The 15,882-nt window shown below is 45.0% G+C and overlaps 1 protein-coding gene across 4 annotated transcripts in view; it reads right to left on the reverse strand.

The window, feature by feature from the left end:
- Positions 1–2,280: 2,280 nt before the first annotated feature.
- Positions 2,281–15,882, reverse strand: part of ablim3 (actin binding LIM protein family, member 3) — an 89,949-nt gene continuing 76,347 nt past the window's right edge. For 3 of the 4 annotated variants that reach the window (XM_036548995.1, XM_036548997.1, XM_036548993.1), the window contains 9 exons: positions 13,570–13,689; positions 12,801–12,871; positions 11,532–11,685; positions 7,299–7,328; positions 6,450–6,508; positions 6,090–6,150; positions 5,831–5,838; positions 4,856–4,936; positions 2,281–4,259 (listed from right to left, as the gene is read on the reverse strand). In XM_036548995.1, the coding sequence (XP_036404888.1) occupies positions 4,146–4,259; positions 4,856–4,936; positions 5,831–5,838; positions 6,090–6,150; positions 6,450–6,508; positions 7,299–7,328; positions 11,532–11,685; positions 12,801–12,871; positions 13,570–13,689 (698 nt within the window). In that variant the 3' untranslated portion in view covers positions 2,281–4,145. Of the gene's footprint in view, positions 4,260–4,855; positions 4,937–5,830; positions 5,839–6,089; positions 6,151–6,449; positions 6,509–7,298; positions 7,329–11,531; positions 11,686–12,800; positions 12,872–13,569; positions 13,702–15,882 lie in introns of all 4 variants that reach the window. The other variant, XM_036548996.1, reaches the window with a different exon arrangement.

Genomic DNA, 15,882 nt, shown 5'->3' on the forward strand with positions numbered 1-15,882 from the left:
TCCGCCGCAGTCGCTGGGTCCTAGTGCAACTGTCAAGTGTCGCAGGGGAAAAGGTAAATCGGGTTCGTGAAAAAATGAAAAACATGCACTACAAACGATTGCAAAATAGCTGACAAGTGGGGACATTTGTATATATGTTAGTTCGTTAGCTAATTGCCTACTTGTCAAGTTTAAATGTTCATTTTCGGTCAAGCTAGAGCTTCTTGGCAGAGGGAACCACGTTTTCGGCCAAATTGTATTGGTATTGGCTGGAGTTCATGACTCCCTCCGAAAGTCTGTCTTAACAATGGCTCCAGGAGCCGTAGATGCCAAACAACCCCATAACACAATAGACCCCCTGCTGTATTTCACAATGGGCACGGGTTTTTGGCAACTTAAATCCCACCATAAATCCAAAGATAACGGGCAATTTCAAAAGATTTTCGTTTCATCCCACCCTAAGACATAGTTTCAACTGTCATTCTGATGTAGGCTAGGTCGGAAAATTCTTTTTTTGTGGTTTGCTTTAAGAAAAGGCTTTCTCCTTGTTACCCGGTCACAAATGCCACATTCACACGGGCCTCGTCGAATTTTACTTTTTGCTCTTGTATCCTGCCGATGGAAGTTTGTTTGGGACATCTCCCAACTGTTTCCTTTGGATTTATCGTTGACGCCCGAAGCACTTGTATCGCAGCCCGTGATGACAACAGGCTGCCATCACGTGTGTCCACATAGGGGTTTGGCAGGTGTGACATATTTGGTAGATGTAGCCGTCCTGTTAAAAGCCTTGCATAAAATGCATTTTTTTTTTTCAGAAAAAAATAAAATTTTATAGCATGTTTTTGTTCCTGTTTAGTCAGGACTTTTAATAAGGACAGTGTATGTATTTTTCTACGATGGCCAACAGTTCAAACTGTCTGTTGCTCATTTCATTTGTAAAACAAATGTAATGTCTTTTATAATATGCAACACATTAACACAAGTAGAAAGATATGCACAGCAGTATGCAACCACGTTTTAGGCCTCCTGTTATAGTTTTGCTTAGCAGATACTCTTTATCTTGAATGAACTACATAGCCTAAATGTTTACATGCTCTTCATTTATACAGCTTGGTATTCACTGAGGCAGCTCAGTTAAGTAAGTTAAATATCTTACTCCAAGGGGCTACAATAGCCTGTTCAAGTGGGCATTAGACCTGCAGCCTTTTGGGTTATGAGGACTGTTCCTTACCACTGTGCGACACTTCTGACCACCAAGTTCCTCAAAATACAAATTTACAACATCGACTAAAAAATGAATGTCAAAGTACATTTATATGTACATTTGTATCATAATTTTATCACTTTTTCCTTTGGCAGAGGTTCACCTCTTTCATTTTATCCATTTGAGAGGAAGGTGGAACTTAAATAACACTTATAAATATTCATAAATTATGGAAGCAGATATGTGCATATTTGTTAAAGTTGCTATCAATGTCACAATTATACCTGAATTCTGTTATAGGTCTGTAACATGTTCAAAACCTGAAGAGCTTAGTAACATTCTGATTTTGTCAACTGTCTACAGAATATCCACACAGCATACTTTAAAGGGAGGTCCAGTCAGGAATCAAATCTGTCTGTTCTATGACATGTAAAGCACTTGCATGCACAGTTGAGTCCACTTACCTGATTCCACTGCATATTGCTCTCATTGGTCCTCTTTATTGCTGCATGTTTCATTCTCCTTACCATTTGTGGTCCAGCAAAGTGATGACAGATTCCTGTATGCTTGTACGTCATTGAGAAGACCTTCGTTATCTGTCAGATTATTTTGGTTGCCTAGCTTGTAAATTCTACAATGTATGTTTACTGTCTTTGTGCAATAACACATATCGATGTGTTCGTGTTTTTCTGCACAGTTCTTGGCTTTCAACAGTCAGAGGGCTATACTGTTAATAAAAAACAAAAAACGTCCCTCCATTCACTCTAATGAAAATCTCAGCAGAATTCAGTGTATTGATTTCATCTTTGGAAATTCAAAACCCAGCAAACACTTAAAACAATAAATGTTAAACACTTAAACATCCATAAAATATACAGTAAAATAAATAATTTAGTCATTGTAAATAATGTACTAATTAAGTGTTAAAAAAATAATAACACTTGAATATACATATTAATGCAATAGGTTTGAAATGCAATATTAGACCACACATCCTAAACCGTGCACATGAAAACAGCATTTTATTTAAATATAAGATATACATAATTTGTTGGTACAGTACTGACTGATAAATAAAGTATAGCTAGGTTGTTGTATAGTTACAAAAGAAAAAAGTACAATTAAAAAATACTGCTATTTTTCTTTGAATCCTCCCTTATTTTAAAAGCTTTTAATTACTCAGTTATTTAGTACAGAGGTGTACTACTCCAGGCATTACACCTGTAAGTACTGTGACGTTCCAAAAAAAACAGTTCATGTATGGCAGGTTAATATTGCGAGTGGAGTGTAGTTCTTAACTGGTAATGAATGACTGAATGCATGAATACAGGAACGGGTGAGTGACATTCATGAAAACTAAGTTCCACAGTATATAAATGGCCAGAGGCCTTCCCAGACATTGATTGAATACCTACGACATTAAAGCTAAGGTCCACTACAGACAGTAGATTTAACAGTGCTGATTTATTGACCATGTGGAACTTGACTGCATTTCTTAAAACCATGTCATTGCGTAAAGGTTTTCTAGCTCGATGATCGAAAACAACATTCTTTGATTATACCGTCACCATGTCCTCTCAAATCGGTAAAATACAGTAAACCAAAAGGCCACCGTAAATAACAAGCTGATGATCGGCTCAAATCCCACTAAATGTGAACTGCAGCACTTGCTAGCAGACTAAGAATCGATAGCCTAAACCTCACAGCAAAAGTGCAATCCTTCTGGTGCATTAGGTGGTACTAGCTGCATGTGGCATGAAACCCAGACACTTTCACTGATCGTAAGTGTGGATTTGTCACCATATCATTATCCATCCCACCAAAGACAGGAGCCAGTGCTCTACTGTCTCATGAAATCCCAGTCTCCACCTCACTCATTCTTCTGCAGGGAACACACAAAGTATCATTCTATAAAGTTTAAACAATGCACCCAATTTTTTTAATTTCTTGTGTGGGTTTTCTTTTTACATCACTTTGAAAAAAGATAAATAAAATAGAAAAATACCTGTGGTAACTACTTCCACAGTTCGGCAATTAGCTCTATTATTACTACATTGGATATTTCTTGATGCCTTGTAACTGAAAATACATTCTTCATAGCAACAGCTTCCTTTACATGGGAGGTCAAATTCAGTGCTCAACAGTCCAAGGTGTGTGCAAGGACACATAAGAGAGATATACTCCATACACTAGCCAGATTAAGCATGGACAGTTTTTCCATATGACACGTGCTAAAGAAATCCACTTAACCGCATGTATTTTTCATGTACTTTGGTTTGGGTCCTCTAAACTGATGTACATCCCAAACTTTTTGCACATCACCCCTTTAAACATCAATCCAGAAGGAACCCTTGTCTTCACTTTCTTGAAATGAAATACATACATTTTACCGTTTTTTCAGCATAAAACATACTCACTGTTAAAAAGCTCATTTGGTTACTTTTAAATGAAAATGGTGGGAGATGTATACTGGGAAGATAATGACTTCGTTTCTTGTATATATTTTTGAAAGCGTTTCGACTAAAACAATATGATGCTGCGTTTTCACTCGACATTCTGATAAAGTGGCTGATATGATATCAACATTCAGTTCCCGTCATTCAGTTTTGCTGGTGCGCATTTACAACTTGAAAGTAAGGCAAAGCCCATTCTATCTCCAAGCCTGGTGAGCTTTCGATACAGCTAGCGTAGCAGAGCAGTGTGGTTGGGAGCTAAAAACGCAACCTATTGAACATACAGAACTGAAAGCGATTGTAAAGTTTGGGTGTTGATAAGTCTTGTGTTCCGACTTCCTCTGCGCTGCTTGCTGATTTAGTTCTGTCTCCCTCTCTGAATCTGGTCCTCGTCTCTGGGCTAAGGATGCTCGGTAAGGCCCGAGTGGTTCTGCTTCTCTGGGCCTGAATGCGTGTTGGAGCCGGCTCGGCTCTGTTCCTCTGGGCTGGGGACAGGCCCGTGGGGGCTGTTAAAACAGCCTAGCTTGCTTCTTCAGTTCGTTTCTCTTCCACAAGGCCAGCCGGTCGAACTCTGTCATCGTCATCCCAAACACCTGATAGAACTCCTCAGGCGACAAGTGGCGCTGCCGTGTGGAAAAATAACAGAAAAAAAGAGTATATCATTTTGTCTGCTTTCATTATAAATACTTCATTAGAAAATTATCAACAGCTGCACAGGGTTGGAGATTTACTCCAGCTAGATGCTCTGCTGAATGATTTAAATGCTTATTTCTGCTGGCTGCAGGAATCTTAATAACTCTATTAAGATTATGCTACTGAATGATCTGTTTGCCTAAGGTTTGCATATGCAAGCTGACTGCAGGCATGCATTTAAATCCTTGTTTTAAATCATAGCTACTGATCTTATGCTGGATTCTCACCATCAAACTGGTATTTTTTATGTTTGTAGAATGTTTGCCATACTTTGTTTTAACAAACTTATTTAATGTCTTCTTGTGTGTATATTTTGCTCATTCTGGGACAAACTAATTATTTCCTTGGGCGCTAATAAATTTTCTAGTTTGTTATATTCAACTGATTATTTTGAGTACAACATTTTAATGGATTCACAGCAAGAGTAACATAGCTTTGAATTGAATTTCTCCAGTGGAATATAAACCACAATGAATGGCTACTGCTGAATACATAGGCGTATAGATCAATTCATTTCATGACTCACCTCTAACCTTGCCCTGTCTGCATCCTTTGGTAGCCTGTTGCGCCCCCTGGTGGTCACTATCAAGGCTTCATATGGGTAAATCTGCAGGAAGGGAGAAAGAGGGGTCATATTGAAGTTGAGTTCCTTTAAATTATGGCATGAACAGATGCTTTGTAATAATGTCAGTATGCTTTATATTCGCTCAGTGAAACCCTCTTACTGTGGTTTCACACAGCCATGTATTTCTGGCACAGTGCAGTGACTGGTGAGCCTCCATTTCCTCTCTTTCCAAAGAGAATTTCTTCACATCCCAGTTTATGACCACTGTACCTCTGTTTCTCATCTGATAAGATGCAGATCATTGGTTCTGACCCACAGCAATTAAGGCAGACAGGAAGCTCTCCCACCCAGGCAGAGAAGGACTTTGAGGCTAACCCTCCATGCACACTTACAAATGCACGCATACACACACACACACACCCACACGTGCACACACACACACACACACACACACACACACACACACACACACACACACACACACACACACACACACACACACACGCGCACACACACTCAAACACAGACACACATACACACACACACACACACACACACACACATGCACACACACACACACACACACACATGCATGCCCACACACTCACACATGAGCACGCACACACAGTAACTGTACTGTAACACAGGGTTGCCCAGGGGTTAACACCTCCTCAGGGACAAGCCGTAAGAAATGGCCTATGGCCCCGCCAGCCAGGACCTCACTCTCTCACTTCCTCAGGGCTCAGCAGTAGGGGGTGCCCTTTGACCCTGCGAGCGCAAACAGAGTTGGGCTTTCCTCGTGGCTTCCTGTAGGATAGCCGTACATCAGTCTGAAGGGCTTGCTTAGGCCAACACCCCCCCCCCCCCCCACTCTCTCACGCACTCAGCCTTTTAACATCCTCCTCAGCTGCCTTCCTTCTTCACAAACACTCTTACCTTGTATTCTGTGAAAAGAGAAAGAAAGAAAAACATGGTCATAGTGAAAAGCGTGATCATCTCCAAAGAACTCCCATTATTTCAACACTTTGCTTCTAACTCTAATAACTCTAATAACTCTTTATATTTCCCATATGGGCCTTTACTGTAATTGCTGATCACTTGTCCAACACCCCTAAAATATTTTCCAAAGAAAACATAGCAAAACGTTAAGCTTGTGCTCTATCCTCAAGGCATGCAGTGGTGCCACAGGACCCACCTCTGATCCCCCAATTTACTGCATTGCAGCTATCGTACTGGAAGTAATCTGCACTCTGTGGCTGTGGAACAAAGAGAAGAAAGACAGTCTGGTGATATACAATCAGCGGGTGCATTTTCACAGGAGTTGCACGTAACAATTATCTAAATCCAGCCTTCATAATGACTTCAGCTTCACGACACATTTTTACAGCACGTAAAGATAAGCTCAAACTCTCCCTGTGGGCAGGGGATTTATATCAGGTAAATACATCAGCTCAGCAGGGTGTGAGATTTTGCCCGCACATTCTTTTCGGTCTCCGAATTTGGCCTGGGGAAATTTTATAACCCTCAACCCCCCAACCCCCTGCCCCGTTCTCACCCTGTGAAGCCCGTTCCTGCCGTAACCCGGTAAGGAGGCCGACTTGGAGATGTAGGAGTCTGGAGAAGAGCAAAGGGGAGAGCAGCTTTAGTATGGTGAATTGCGGATCACCCACCTCCCGTTCATCGTCACTATCCGGCTGTTCCCTCATCATGCGTGAGTTAGCAGTGTGGCTGCCCTCACCCACCAAGTACCATAGGCAGATATACAGCAATGTTTAAATGCAGCAGCAGGGGGCGCTGAATGCATAGCTAACAGAGCTCTGTGGCTGAACGCTGTCTTTTGTCATCCCGTACTGAGCACCGGCCAGCTAACTCCACTGACAGTCCTTAATGTGCGGTATTCGGCAATGCCCCTCTACACCCCTCCCCACCCCATCCTAATCCCCTGCTGAATCGACCAGCCCAGGCTAGGAGATCAAACGTGCCCTCATTTCTTCCTCTTTTAATGCATCTTTAAATCCATGCGTCACCACCCCCTGGAATTTTTGTACTTTTTTTTTTTTTTTTTTTTTTGGCTGCTCTAAAAACCAGAAGGCCTATGACAGGGCCGAGTCACTAATCCCACGACCCTTAGAATCGATAGATTAGTGGATGGATCATGGCTCCCTGTTGCGGAACGGACAATGAATGTGATTTGGCACGCGGGGTATTTTTGGACCGCAACTATTGTCACCACACACAACAATGAAAAAATGCAAAGTAGACAGATTAGGGGAGTAAAATTTGGAAATTTGGTTTCCACTCCCTCAGCCCCTGTCCATCATAAGGTGCCCTCTCTTCCTCTACACCCCCCCCCACCCCCCCATCTCTCTGTGTACTGAGGTGTCCCAAGCACACAGCCACTTACCACTGTCTGTGCTGTAGTGTGACCGGGGAGCTGAAAGACATGAGAGACACATCACACCATTAGACCAATGAACATGCCCTGTGACAGCACACTGCATGCTCCCACCTCATCTACAGGGACAAAACTCCCACCAATTCTCAATATCATTAAACTTCATCGGTACTTAAAAGACAACAGCAAGCAAACAGACAATTCTTATTGACCTATTTAATTCTTATTCTTATCAAAGATGGGGAGTGGCACTTCTGAGTGATGGAATCTGACCCACACAGGTCGAGACACTCATGGGTGGGGGTGTGACTCTATGACATATCATATAAATAAATCAGGAACATTATGTCATGTTCTTGCTTAACAGGTCACATTTAAACACATTTTCCATTTATACAGCTGGATATTTACTGGAGTAATTCAGCTTAAACATCGTGTTTGAGAGTATACCACCACCTAACGGAAGACCCCTTCCATGGGTTGCTTCACTAGTTATCTATTACATTTCATCCCATTACACAGCCAATTTACCAATCCTCTGTATGCTGTTCAAGAGGACAACAAGGGATTTTAACCCATGCTCCTCTGTGGTTGGGAGAACCCACCTTATTAAAAATACTTAATCAGGCTTATCCTTCCATACTGGCCCTCCCCTCAGGACAACTGTATAAGCACTGTGGCTAACCACTGATGCTAACAAGTGAGGCCAGCGGAAAACTACAGTGCCTGCCCTTTCCTGTATCCGTGTATTGCAGTGTCTGCTGTGAAGGCTGGAAGACAGCAAACCACCACAGCCGGAGGAGGAAGTGCCAGACCTGGGCCTCCACATCAGCCCTTTGAGCACTTCCAGCAGAGAAGCCATTTATACCATAGAAAAACAGATAAACAAACAGACCCATGGAATTTGACAAGCCGAGGGAAAAGTACAACACATCAAAGCAGTAAATGAGGCAGAAATACATCTAAAAGAAGCAGAGAGAGAGAAAGAGAGAGAGAGAGAATACCGCAGTTTCCAAACAAACACATACACACACACACACACACACACATACAATGCACACACAAACACATGCACACAGATACACACACACACACACACACACACACACAGGCATGCATACATACACATAGTTTATACACTTCAGGAGGCACAAATTGAGCACCAAGAATTCCATCTCTTTCTGCAAATGCGATGCAGATGCGTTAAATCTGGGCTCTCGGGGGATGCTGGAGGAGTGGCAGGTAGCTCTGAGACTCATTTTAAGAACAAACAGATGAGTGGATTGATGTATTGTGTAGAAGCGGAGATGTAAATGGTAGCGGGGAAAAAGCAGTCAATCCCAAAAGCACCCTGGAGAGGACAAAACACACAGCTTCAAAAGGGACTTTGAAAACTGGGCATGGGGCTGGGTTCTTTTTCTCCACTTGTCATATTGTTCGTGTCTGTCTTCGCTTTCATATTAAATGTATGCAAAGCAAGCTAGGCGAGCTTTTAGAGTTAAGCTTAAGAGAAAACTAATCGGCTCGTATGCAGATCAGGGGTGGCTTGTGTGACTGTTCCCCTGACTGGTTGTTTGTCCAGCCTCATCCCACCATAGCCATCGCCATGTGGGTCTCATGCCAAGAACGCTACTGAATTCCAGAGCCCACACTTCCCTTCAGTTCCCTGTTTCGTTTTGCTGTTGACTGTTTGTGTTGAAGCTCAGCTGCCGGCCCCCTCCCCGTCCTCCATTCTTTCAGTCAGCTTCCTTGTAATACGTGGCTCTGTGTCATTCACAAGCTACTAAGGCTGTGTGATGGAGACAGGGGAAGACCAGCACAGAGGCGCAAGCAGTGCGCAAGGAGTGTGTCTGTAACATATGCCATACAGACTACCACCTATTACACAGCCCCATGCTGGCAGAGAAAGGCTGCTGAGGCAGTGCAGAGGGGGGGAAGACAACACTATCACTGTGGGTGTTTCTCTTCCCGGAATGTTTCCTGGTTAATATTGACTCTACATTGTATCTGTATCCTGTGTCAAAATCGTACCCAGCTATCTGACTTTCTACCTGTCAGTTCTCCCATCTGTCCATCCATGTAAGAGTTGCTCTGTGTTGAAGTATCGCTCTACCCAGTGGGTTGTGTCATTGGTGGTTTCAGCTTCTCTGGGCTGTATGGCCTACTTTGTGTTCCTTCTTCCATCTGAGAGGAAGTCGAATGTAAGAATCCAAGAAAAAAACAAAAAACATGCCACCTCTTACAATTCATGAATAAACCAGGACAAGGGACACCAGCTGGGACATTAAACACGAGCGGAACGGGGGGGGGAGGCGAGTAAGGGAGGGACAGAGGGATGGGGAACGTGTGTGAGAATGAGAGAAAGGAGGCGTAACATCCGAACGACTTGTGCTCGCTCCCCTGGAGAATCACAGACACAGAAATGAGGGAAGACATACGAAAGCGCACACACATACACACGCACACGCCCACACACACATGCGCACACGCACACACACACACACACACACACACACACACACGCACACACACGCTCACACACACACACACACTGACACAAGAACAGATATGTGCACGTGTTCATGTACATGACACGTACGCACACATACATGTTCTCACACACACACTCACACTCACACACGCAGGCATGCACACTCATACAGAAAATGAAAAAAATATAAAAATATGCTGAAACGGAGGAAAATGAAATCCGAATACAAATCGGGATAGCTTAAGACCCGCTCTTCTCCCCAGCCTGACAGCGTGGTGCAAACCACAAGACTCCGCTTTGAAACACCATGGAGATCAAAGCGGCGTCAGACAGCAGCATGAACAACAGGCGCATCTCGCCCCCCTCGTGACACCGCCTGCAGCTCAGACTCATTTCCCCCGTGGGTTGCCAGCCGCCGAGTCTCCATGGCGCTGTGACCTCACCAGTCTCTCAGGAACCCGTGCACATCCACTAAATGAACTCTTACACACCTCTCCGGGTGTGCTCACCCTCACTGCTTGAGAAAAGGAGGTGATAAACGGCTACGGTCAGCACGGGCTGGACATTTGGAGCCTAGGCTTCCCCCTAGTGGTGGTGCAGGGTATAGAATCGGAGGGTAATTGGAGAGGTGGGGGTGTGGGGTCTGACCCTCCTGCCCAGTATGGGGGCACGGCAGTGATGTGGGACCATGTCCTTAGTGCCCTTTCTTCTGCAACCTCACGACTTAAGCACCACGTTGAACTGGCCAGTGCATTACGAGTGGGAGAGATCTGAGACAACCTCCGCATTCATTATTCAAGTCTTTACAAGACTGGCGTCCTCTCCTGCCATACTCAGCCAGAGGGCTAACGCTCACAGCTGCTACTCTGACTCAGGGTGCATGGATCTCAGGCGTAATGTGGCGACAATGTGTAAATACCAATAACGTCAACATATGGCCCGCTCTTTAACATACTGAGCGAGAGAGAGATAGGATCTCAGTCATCACATAGCTATGGCACACTATAGACAGCAATACAGGCATACAGTCAGGAGGATTACGTTTAGGATGCAACCTGAAACAGAGGGGATTCAATTCAACGGCGTGACAAAATTGTGCTGGTTTCTTTGACGTGAGAAAATGTGCATATTTTCAGATGTGCTGTAACTGGTAACCACAAACAATAAAGGCTCAAGCCCTTCCAGATTGCTCTCGGTGTAAATGTAACTGGATCTGGCCTCCAGAGCTGGATCCAAAAGCAACGTGATGCCGCACCTGCCCCGCTGTGTGTTTTTCCTCACGCCTGTGTGTCAGGTGGGGGGGTTCCCCAGCTGTGGGAGTCCCACGTGTGTATGCTGTGCGGCCTGCGAGGTGTGTTTCCATGGCTACTGCCTCACACGCCATCCAGTGCTGGCTCAGTGACAAGGGCTCCCCTGGCAGTCACACTGCAGCCTCTGTGTGCCCGCAGCTGGGGGCCCGGTGCGCCCCCCCCCCCCCCCAAAGTGCCCACTGCCACTATCTCTCAGTGTCGCTAATGGCTAACAGTGCAGCTGAGTGCTTTTGTGAGGGGCTGCGCCACAGGACACTAAACAAGAGCTATCTGTTCTCCGCTCTGCATGTGACCGCAGTGTGGGTAACGTGACATGGGCTGCTCCCCAACCACAGAGCGCCGGGCTGGAACGCTTCAAAGGAGGTTCAGACAGGGATGAAATGCAACGCAAATGGCCGTCACACTGACAAGAGGTAGAGTAAGGGAGAGTGGTGTCCTCACAGCCATTCACAGTGTTGTTGTAGCCCATACTGTGCAGTGTCTCCTTGCTGCCGCTGCGGGAGTTGCGTGCGCTCGCCCAGGGGTCGTTGTCATAGGAACCGGACCTGGCCTTCATCTCCTCCTTCAGGATCATCCTGCCGATCCCGCTCTGGATCTGAGGAGAGAGAGCGAGAGAGGGGGCATGAATGAAGGAAGAGGAGGGCATTGGAGGAGGAGGGACGGAGAAGCAGGCAGATATAGCAAGCAATTTGAACTTTGATAGACAGATAGTGGGAGATAGCTAACCAAACCAACAGGACATAAGCTACGCTAACAGTAGCCACAATCGGATTGTCTTGCTGTTAGGGGCACGAGCGTGCAGTTTGAAGAGGAAAGGTACACCATTCGGGACAACAGATGTGATGTCACTGGCTCAGCCTCGGAGGTGTGTCATCTGCATAACAAAGGCAGAGGCTGACCACGGCTCGGAAGGCACTTCTTCTGACGTGACCATAGCAGGCAACCACAATCCCCACCGCCTGTTGTCATGGCGACAAGCTGCAAGCAGAAATCTAACTCTGGGGGAGAAAGACTTTTTCCATGATCAAAAGATAGTAGTGTCAGGATACTGCACGCGGTCCAAATCAAAGGCCGCTCAGAGGCAATTCTGCGAAGAGCGCGGCTGCGATTACATCATTATTCAGATTTTGCTTTCCATTACTGTGGGGGCCTCTGATAGGGTCCCCGGTGCTGCATATGTATTGTGTCGATAGCCTACGCATGCGCTCTCTTTGATCTGCGAGAGCAGCCTGACAAGAGCAGAGAAAGGCGGCCACAATGCTGCCGCTGGCACGAGCTTTCCCTCCGGGCAACATTCATAAAACATTTACCACAACACCTTGTTGTTCCAAAAAAAGGCCAATACACAAAGATCATCACATGGCTCCTCTGCATGAATCTTTAAGAACTTCAATTTGAGCTGGCCAAGGTGCACAATGCATAGATTCAAATTTCCTCCTTATCCTAAGGCTATTGTTAAAATTGCTCAAAACAGTTTCTCTCGACAACTAAAATTGTTTCTGTTTTTAGTTTTCATTTAACAGTGAAAATTTAATGTGAAACATTAACATTGAAAATACTGCAAGGGAACAGTAAATTTTGCCTTTTGACAAAATCCCTCTCTCTACAAAAATGCAATTTTTTCCTGAGCTATATGTGTGTTATCGTACTTTGAGGGAAAGTTATAGCAGAGCTTTAGTGGGATAAAAGGGAAACCCTTTAATGCCATACTCTGTGGAGACTGTGATTCCAGCCGTCCTCTTCTCCTCCAGATGAAAACCTTCGACGGGGAGCACGAGAGGCTGTCAGAGGGAATGAGGGAAAACCAGTCAGGCTAAACGTCCTCAGCAAAATTGGTGAAATGACTCAGAGGGGCGAAGGGCACTTCAGAGACAGAGTTGGAGATGTGCGCATGGAGTCGGACTGATCTGGTGTTTGCGGGCCGCTTAATCAAGGCTTAAGAGAATCGCAGCCTCGTCTCAGGAAATGGCGAGAAATTAGGTTTGCGAGTCAGGGGAGAATGGGGCAAAAAAGCACACAATAAGCCCGCAATAGAGGAGGATCAGTGAGAGACGCTCCTTGCCTTGTGTAAAACAGCCCCTTATCAGCTGAGTGCATCATTATTCTCCCAGCTGCAGATTTGTGCTGTAAGCTCAGCACGAGGGGCAAGCCAGATAAACACTAAACAGAACTTGCACTGTTTATTGTGCTTCATTAACGGCTGATCCGCCGGAGGACTGACAAGTCATTACAGCAGCCCCCGAGCCCCCATCCTGTCTGCACGGGCTGTTACACAGAGTACTCCGGCACACAGCATTATTATAACGTTCTGGTAACATTGCAGCAACATTGTTTTTCCATAGGGGCACAGCTGCAAGGTGTTGGGCTAATGAACATGTAAACTTGTTGATGAAGCACATGGGTGAGATGCATTCGGCGGGAACACGTTTATGGTTAAACAGCCTGTTCGCAGTTGTGGGGGAGGATGGAGAGGTGATACCTTTAGGGGAGCCAGCGTAATGGTAGTAGTCGGATTCGGAGTGCTGGTAGTGGTCGGGGGAGAAAGCCATGGGGAACTTGGAGGAGTGGACAATGTCCTCGCTAGTCTTGCTTTTGGTGGCTGGGGAGTTGTCTGTGGAGAAAGACAGATGTACAGATGAAGGGACTGCCATGTAAGAGCTGATAGCCATTCCTCTACACGACGGCGGAGGCACAGGAAGGCATGTGGCCTGGGAGAGAAAGTGGAGCTGAATCAGATCCAGAGAGAAAGGGAGAGGGAGTGATGTCATTCCTGTCCTGCTATGATCCTACATCGATTCTGGCTTGCGAGCTCATCTAATGTAACAGGAAAATAAAACAGCCAAGATGCCATACAAAAAATCCAAGAGGCTTTACTACTGCACTGCAAGATGACCATTGAAAAGATTCTGTCACACTATCTAAGCAAGCTCTGATTACTTAACTAAGAGCAAATGAAAACGCAAAGGTGTGTAAACATCAGACAGCACAAGGACAGTTTTCCCCCTGTTAAACAGACATCTGACTGCACACCCGTCTAATTCCAAGGAGTGTGTTACATCAATGGTTACCGGGCTGTGGAATATTTTCAAAAATATTACTGCACGAATGCCTGCTTCTGATTCACATTAGAGCGCACCTGAGGGAGTGCCATGTGAAAAGGAGGTGTGTCTGCGGAAAATAATCCTGAAAAAAAACACATCACTCCCTGTGAGAAGCAGGAAATGTGCAAAATGTAATAAAAGGATAAGATCTCTGATTAATGAAAAACCCATTTCAGCCTTGGTAGGAGCAAGTCATGTTAAGTCTGTTTAACAGGATATTCAGAAACACAGAGGCAAATGAACTGTGTCCAAGAAAGTGTTAAAATCCAAAAGGACGTTTGATTGAAGTGAATGAACAAAAACCACAGATGCACTCCTTGTGACTGGCATCTGCGGGGCTGACAGGCAGACAGAGGGACGGAGAAACAGACAGACTGACGTGGGATGCGGAGAGGTACTTACAGAGTGAACAGTTGACCAAGGAAAGTACAGCGGTAGGTGGAGGGAGAGAATTATAAGTGAAAAGTAACAGAAAAAGAAAAAAAAAAACAGAAAAGGGAACATTATCGGTAGTCCAAGAGAAGAACACACTGAGACAGATGTAGTACCAACATGGAAGAAATATAATACTTTTCTCTATTAAATGGGTCACTGCATATAAAAACCACTATAGTCTATGGATAGTGTATTTTCTAGCTCATCAGTCCCCTCTGTTACTGATTGTCATAATGAACATGGTGGGAAATGTTCTGCATCTTCCATATTGGTAGCAAAGGCTTTTAATTGCACATTACAGGCCAGTGGTCCAGGTGGAGATATGAACCCCATAAAAGAGCAATCTGACTTCATTGTGTGTCTATCACAATGATCATTGTCTTTAAACACCCGGATGTGGGTGAATAAGGGCCAACACGGGTGTCAAATGTAAGGGCATTTAGGAACACACAAAGGGATTGATATGACTTGGGGGGAGGTGGTTACGCTGCATAGCAATGTGTTCTTGAGGTGACGTTCAGGGTTTAGCGGCAGTCAGCAGAACGCAGGTGTCAATGTCAGAGGGGTAATTTTTGTCACGGCACACTAAAGAGTGTACACTAGCGTGTCCAGACAGTCAGAGCCTTGTTGCCGCTGGGGACTGAGGACAAAGACGGTCCTCCATTCGAGCGTGCGCCTAATGGATATCAAATCGTACCCCTGATGGCCTGCCGACTGATATTGGCTCCCTGCTCATTACGTGGTTATCACTTTGATGTGACCTATAGCTCTTTGCAGAGCTGGGAGGGGATTCGTGTGGCATTTCAAACAGCTTCTCTCTAAGCCCATGACTTTCTCCTGCGACAACCCAGGAGCACTGTGAGGGTATACATTATACATGAGAAGCAGGCAGTACACATATAAGGCTCTCCTCTGCTCTGATATCTGCTGTAGAATTACTAAAGGACAAGCAGTGGAATGGTGTAAGATTTAGCTCTGTGTGAATTGTGCATGTGTGCTGCTCTTTTGTAGGGATTTTGCACAATCTACGACATAAGCCCCCATACATATTTATGACTCCTACTAACATTTGCCTCTGAATGGCCATTGTTGTATATATTGAGAGCATGGCATCTGTGACAGTGTGCATTTGTGTGCGTGTGTGTTTGTGTGTGTGTGTGTGTGTGTGTGTGTGTGTGTGTGTGTGTTTGTGTTTGTATGCGGGTGCATTTGTATGTGATTGGGTCCACTTTAGTGTGTGTGTTTGGTGTTTTTAA

Source organism: Megalops cyprinoides, chromosome 16 (assembly GCF_013368585.1).
Source record: "Megalops cyprinoides isolate fMegCyp1 chromosome 16, fMegCyp1.pri, whole genome shotgun sequence".
NCBI lineage: Eukaryota > Metazoa > Chordata > Actinopteri > Elopiformes > Megalopidae > Megalops > Megalops cyprinoides.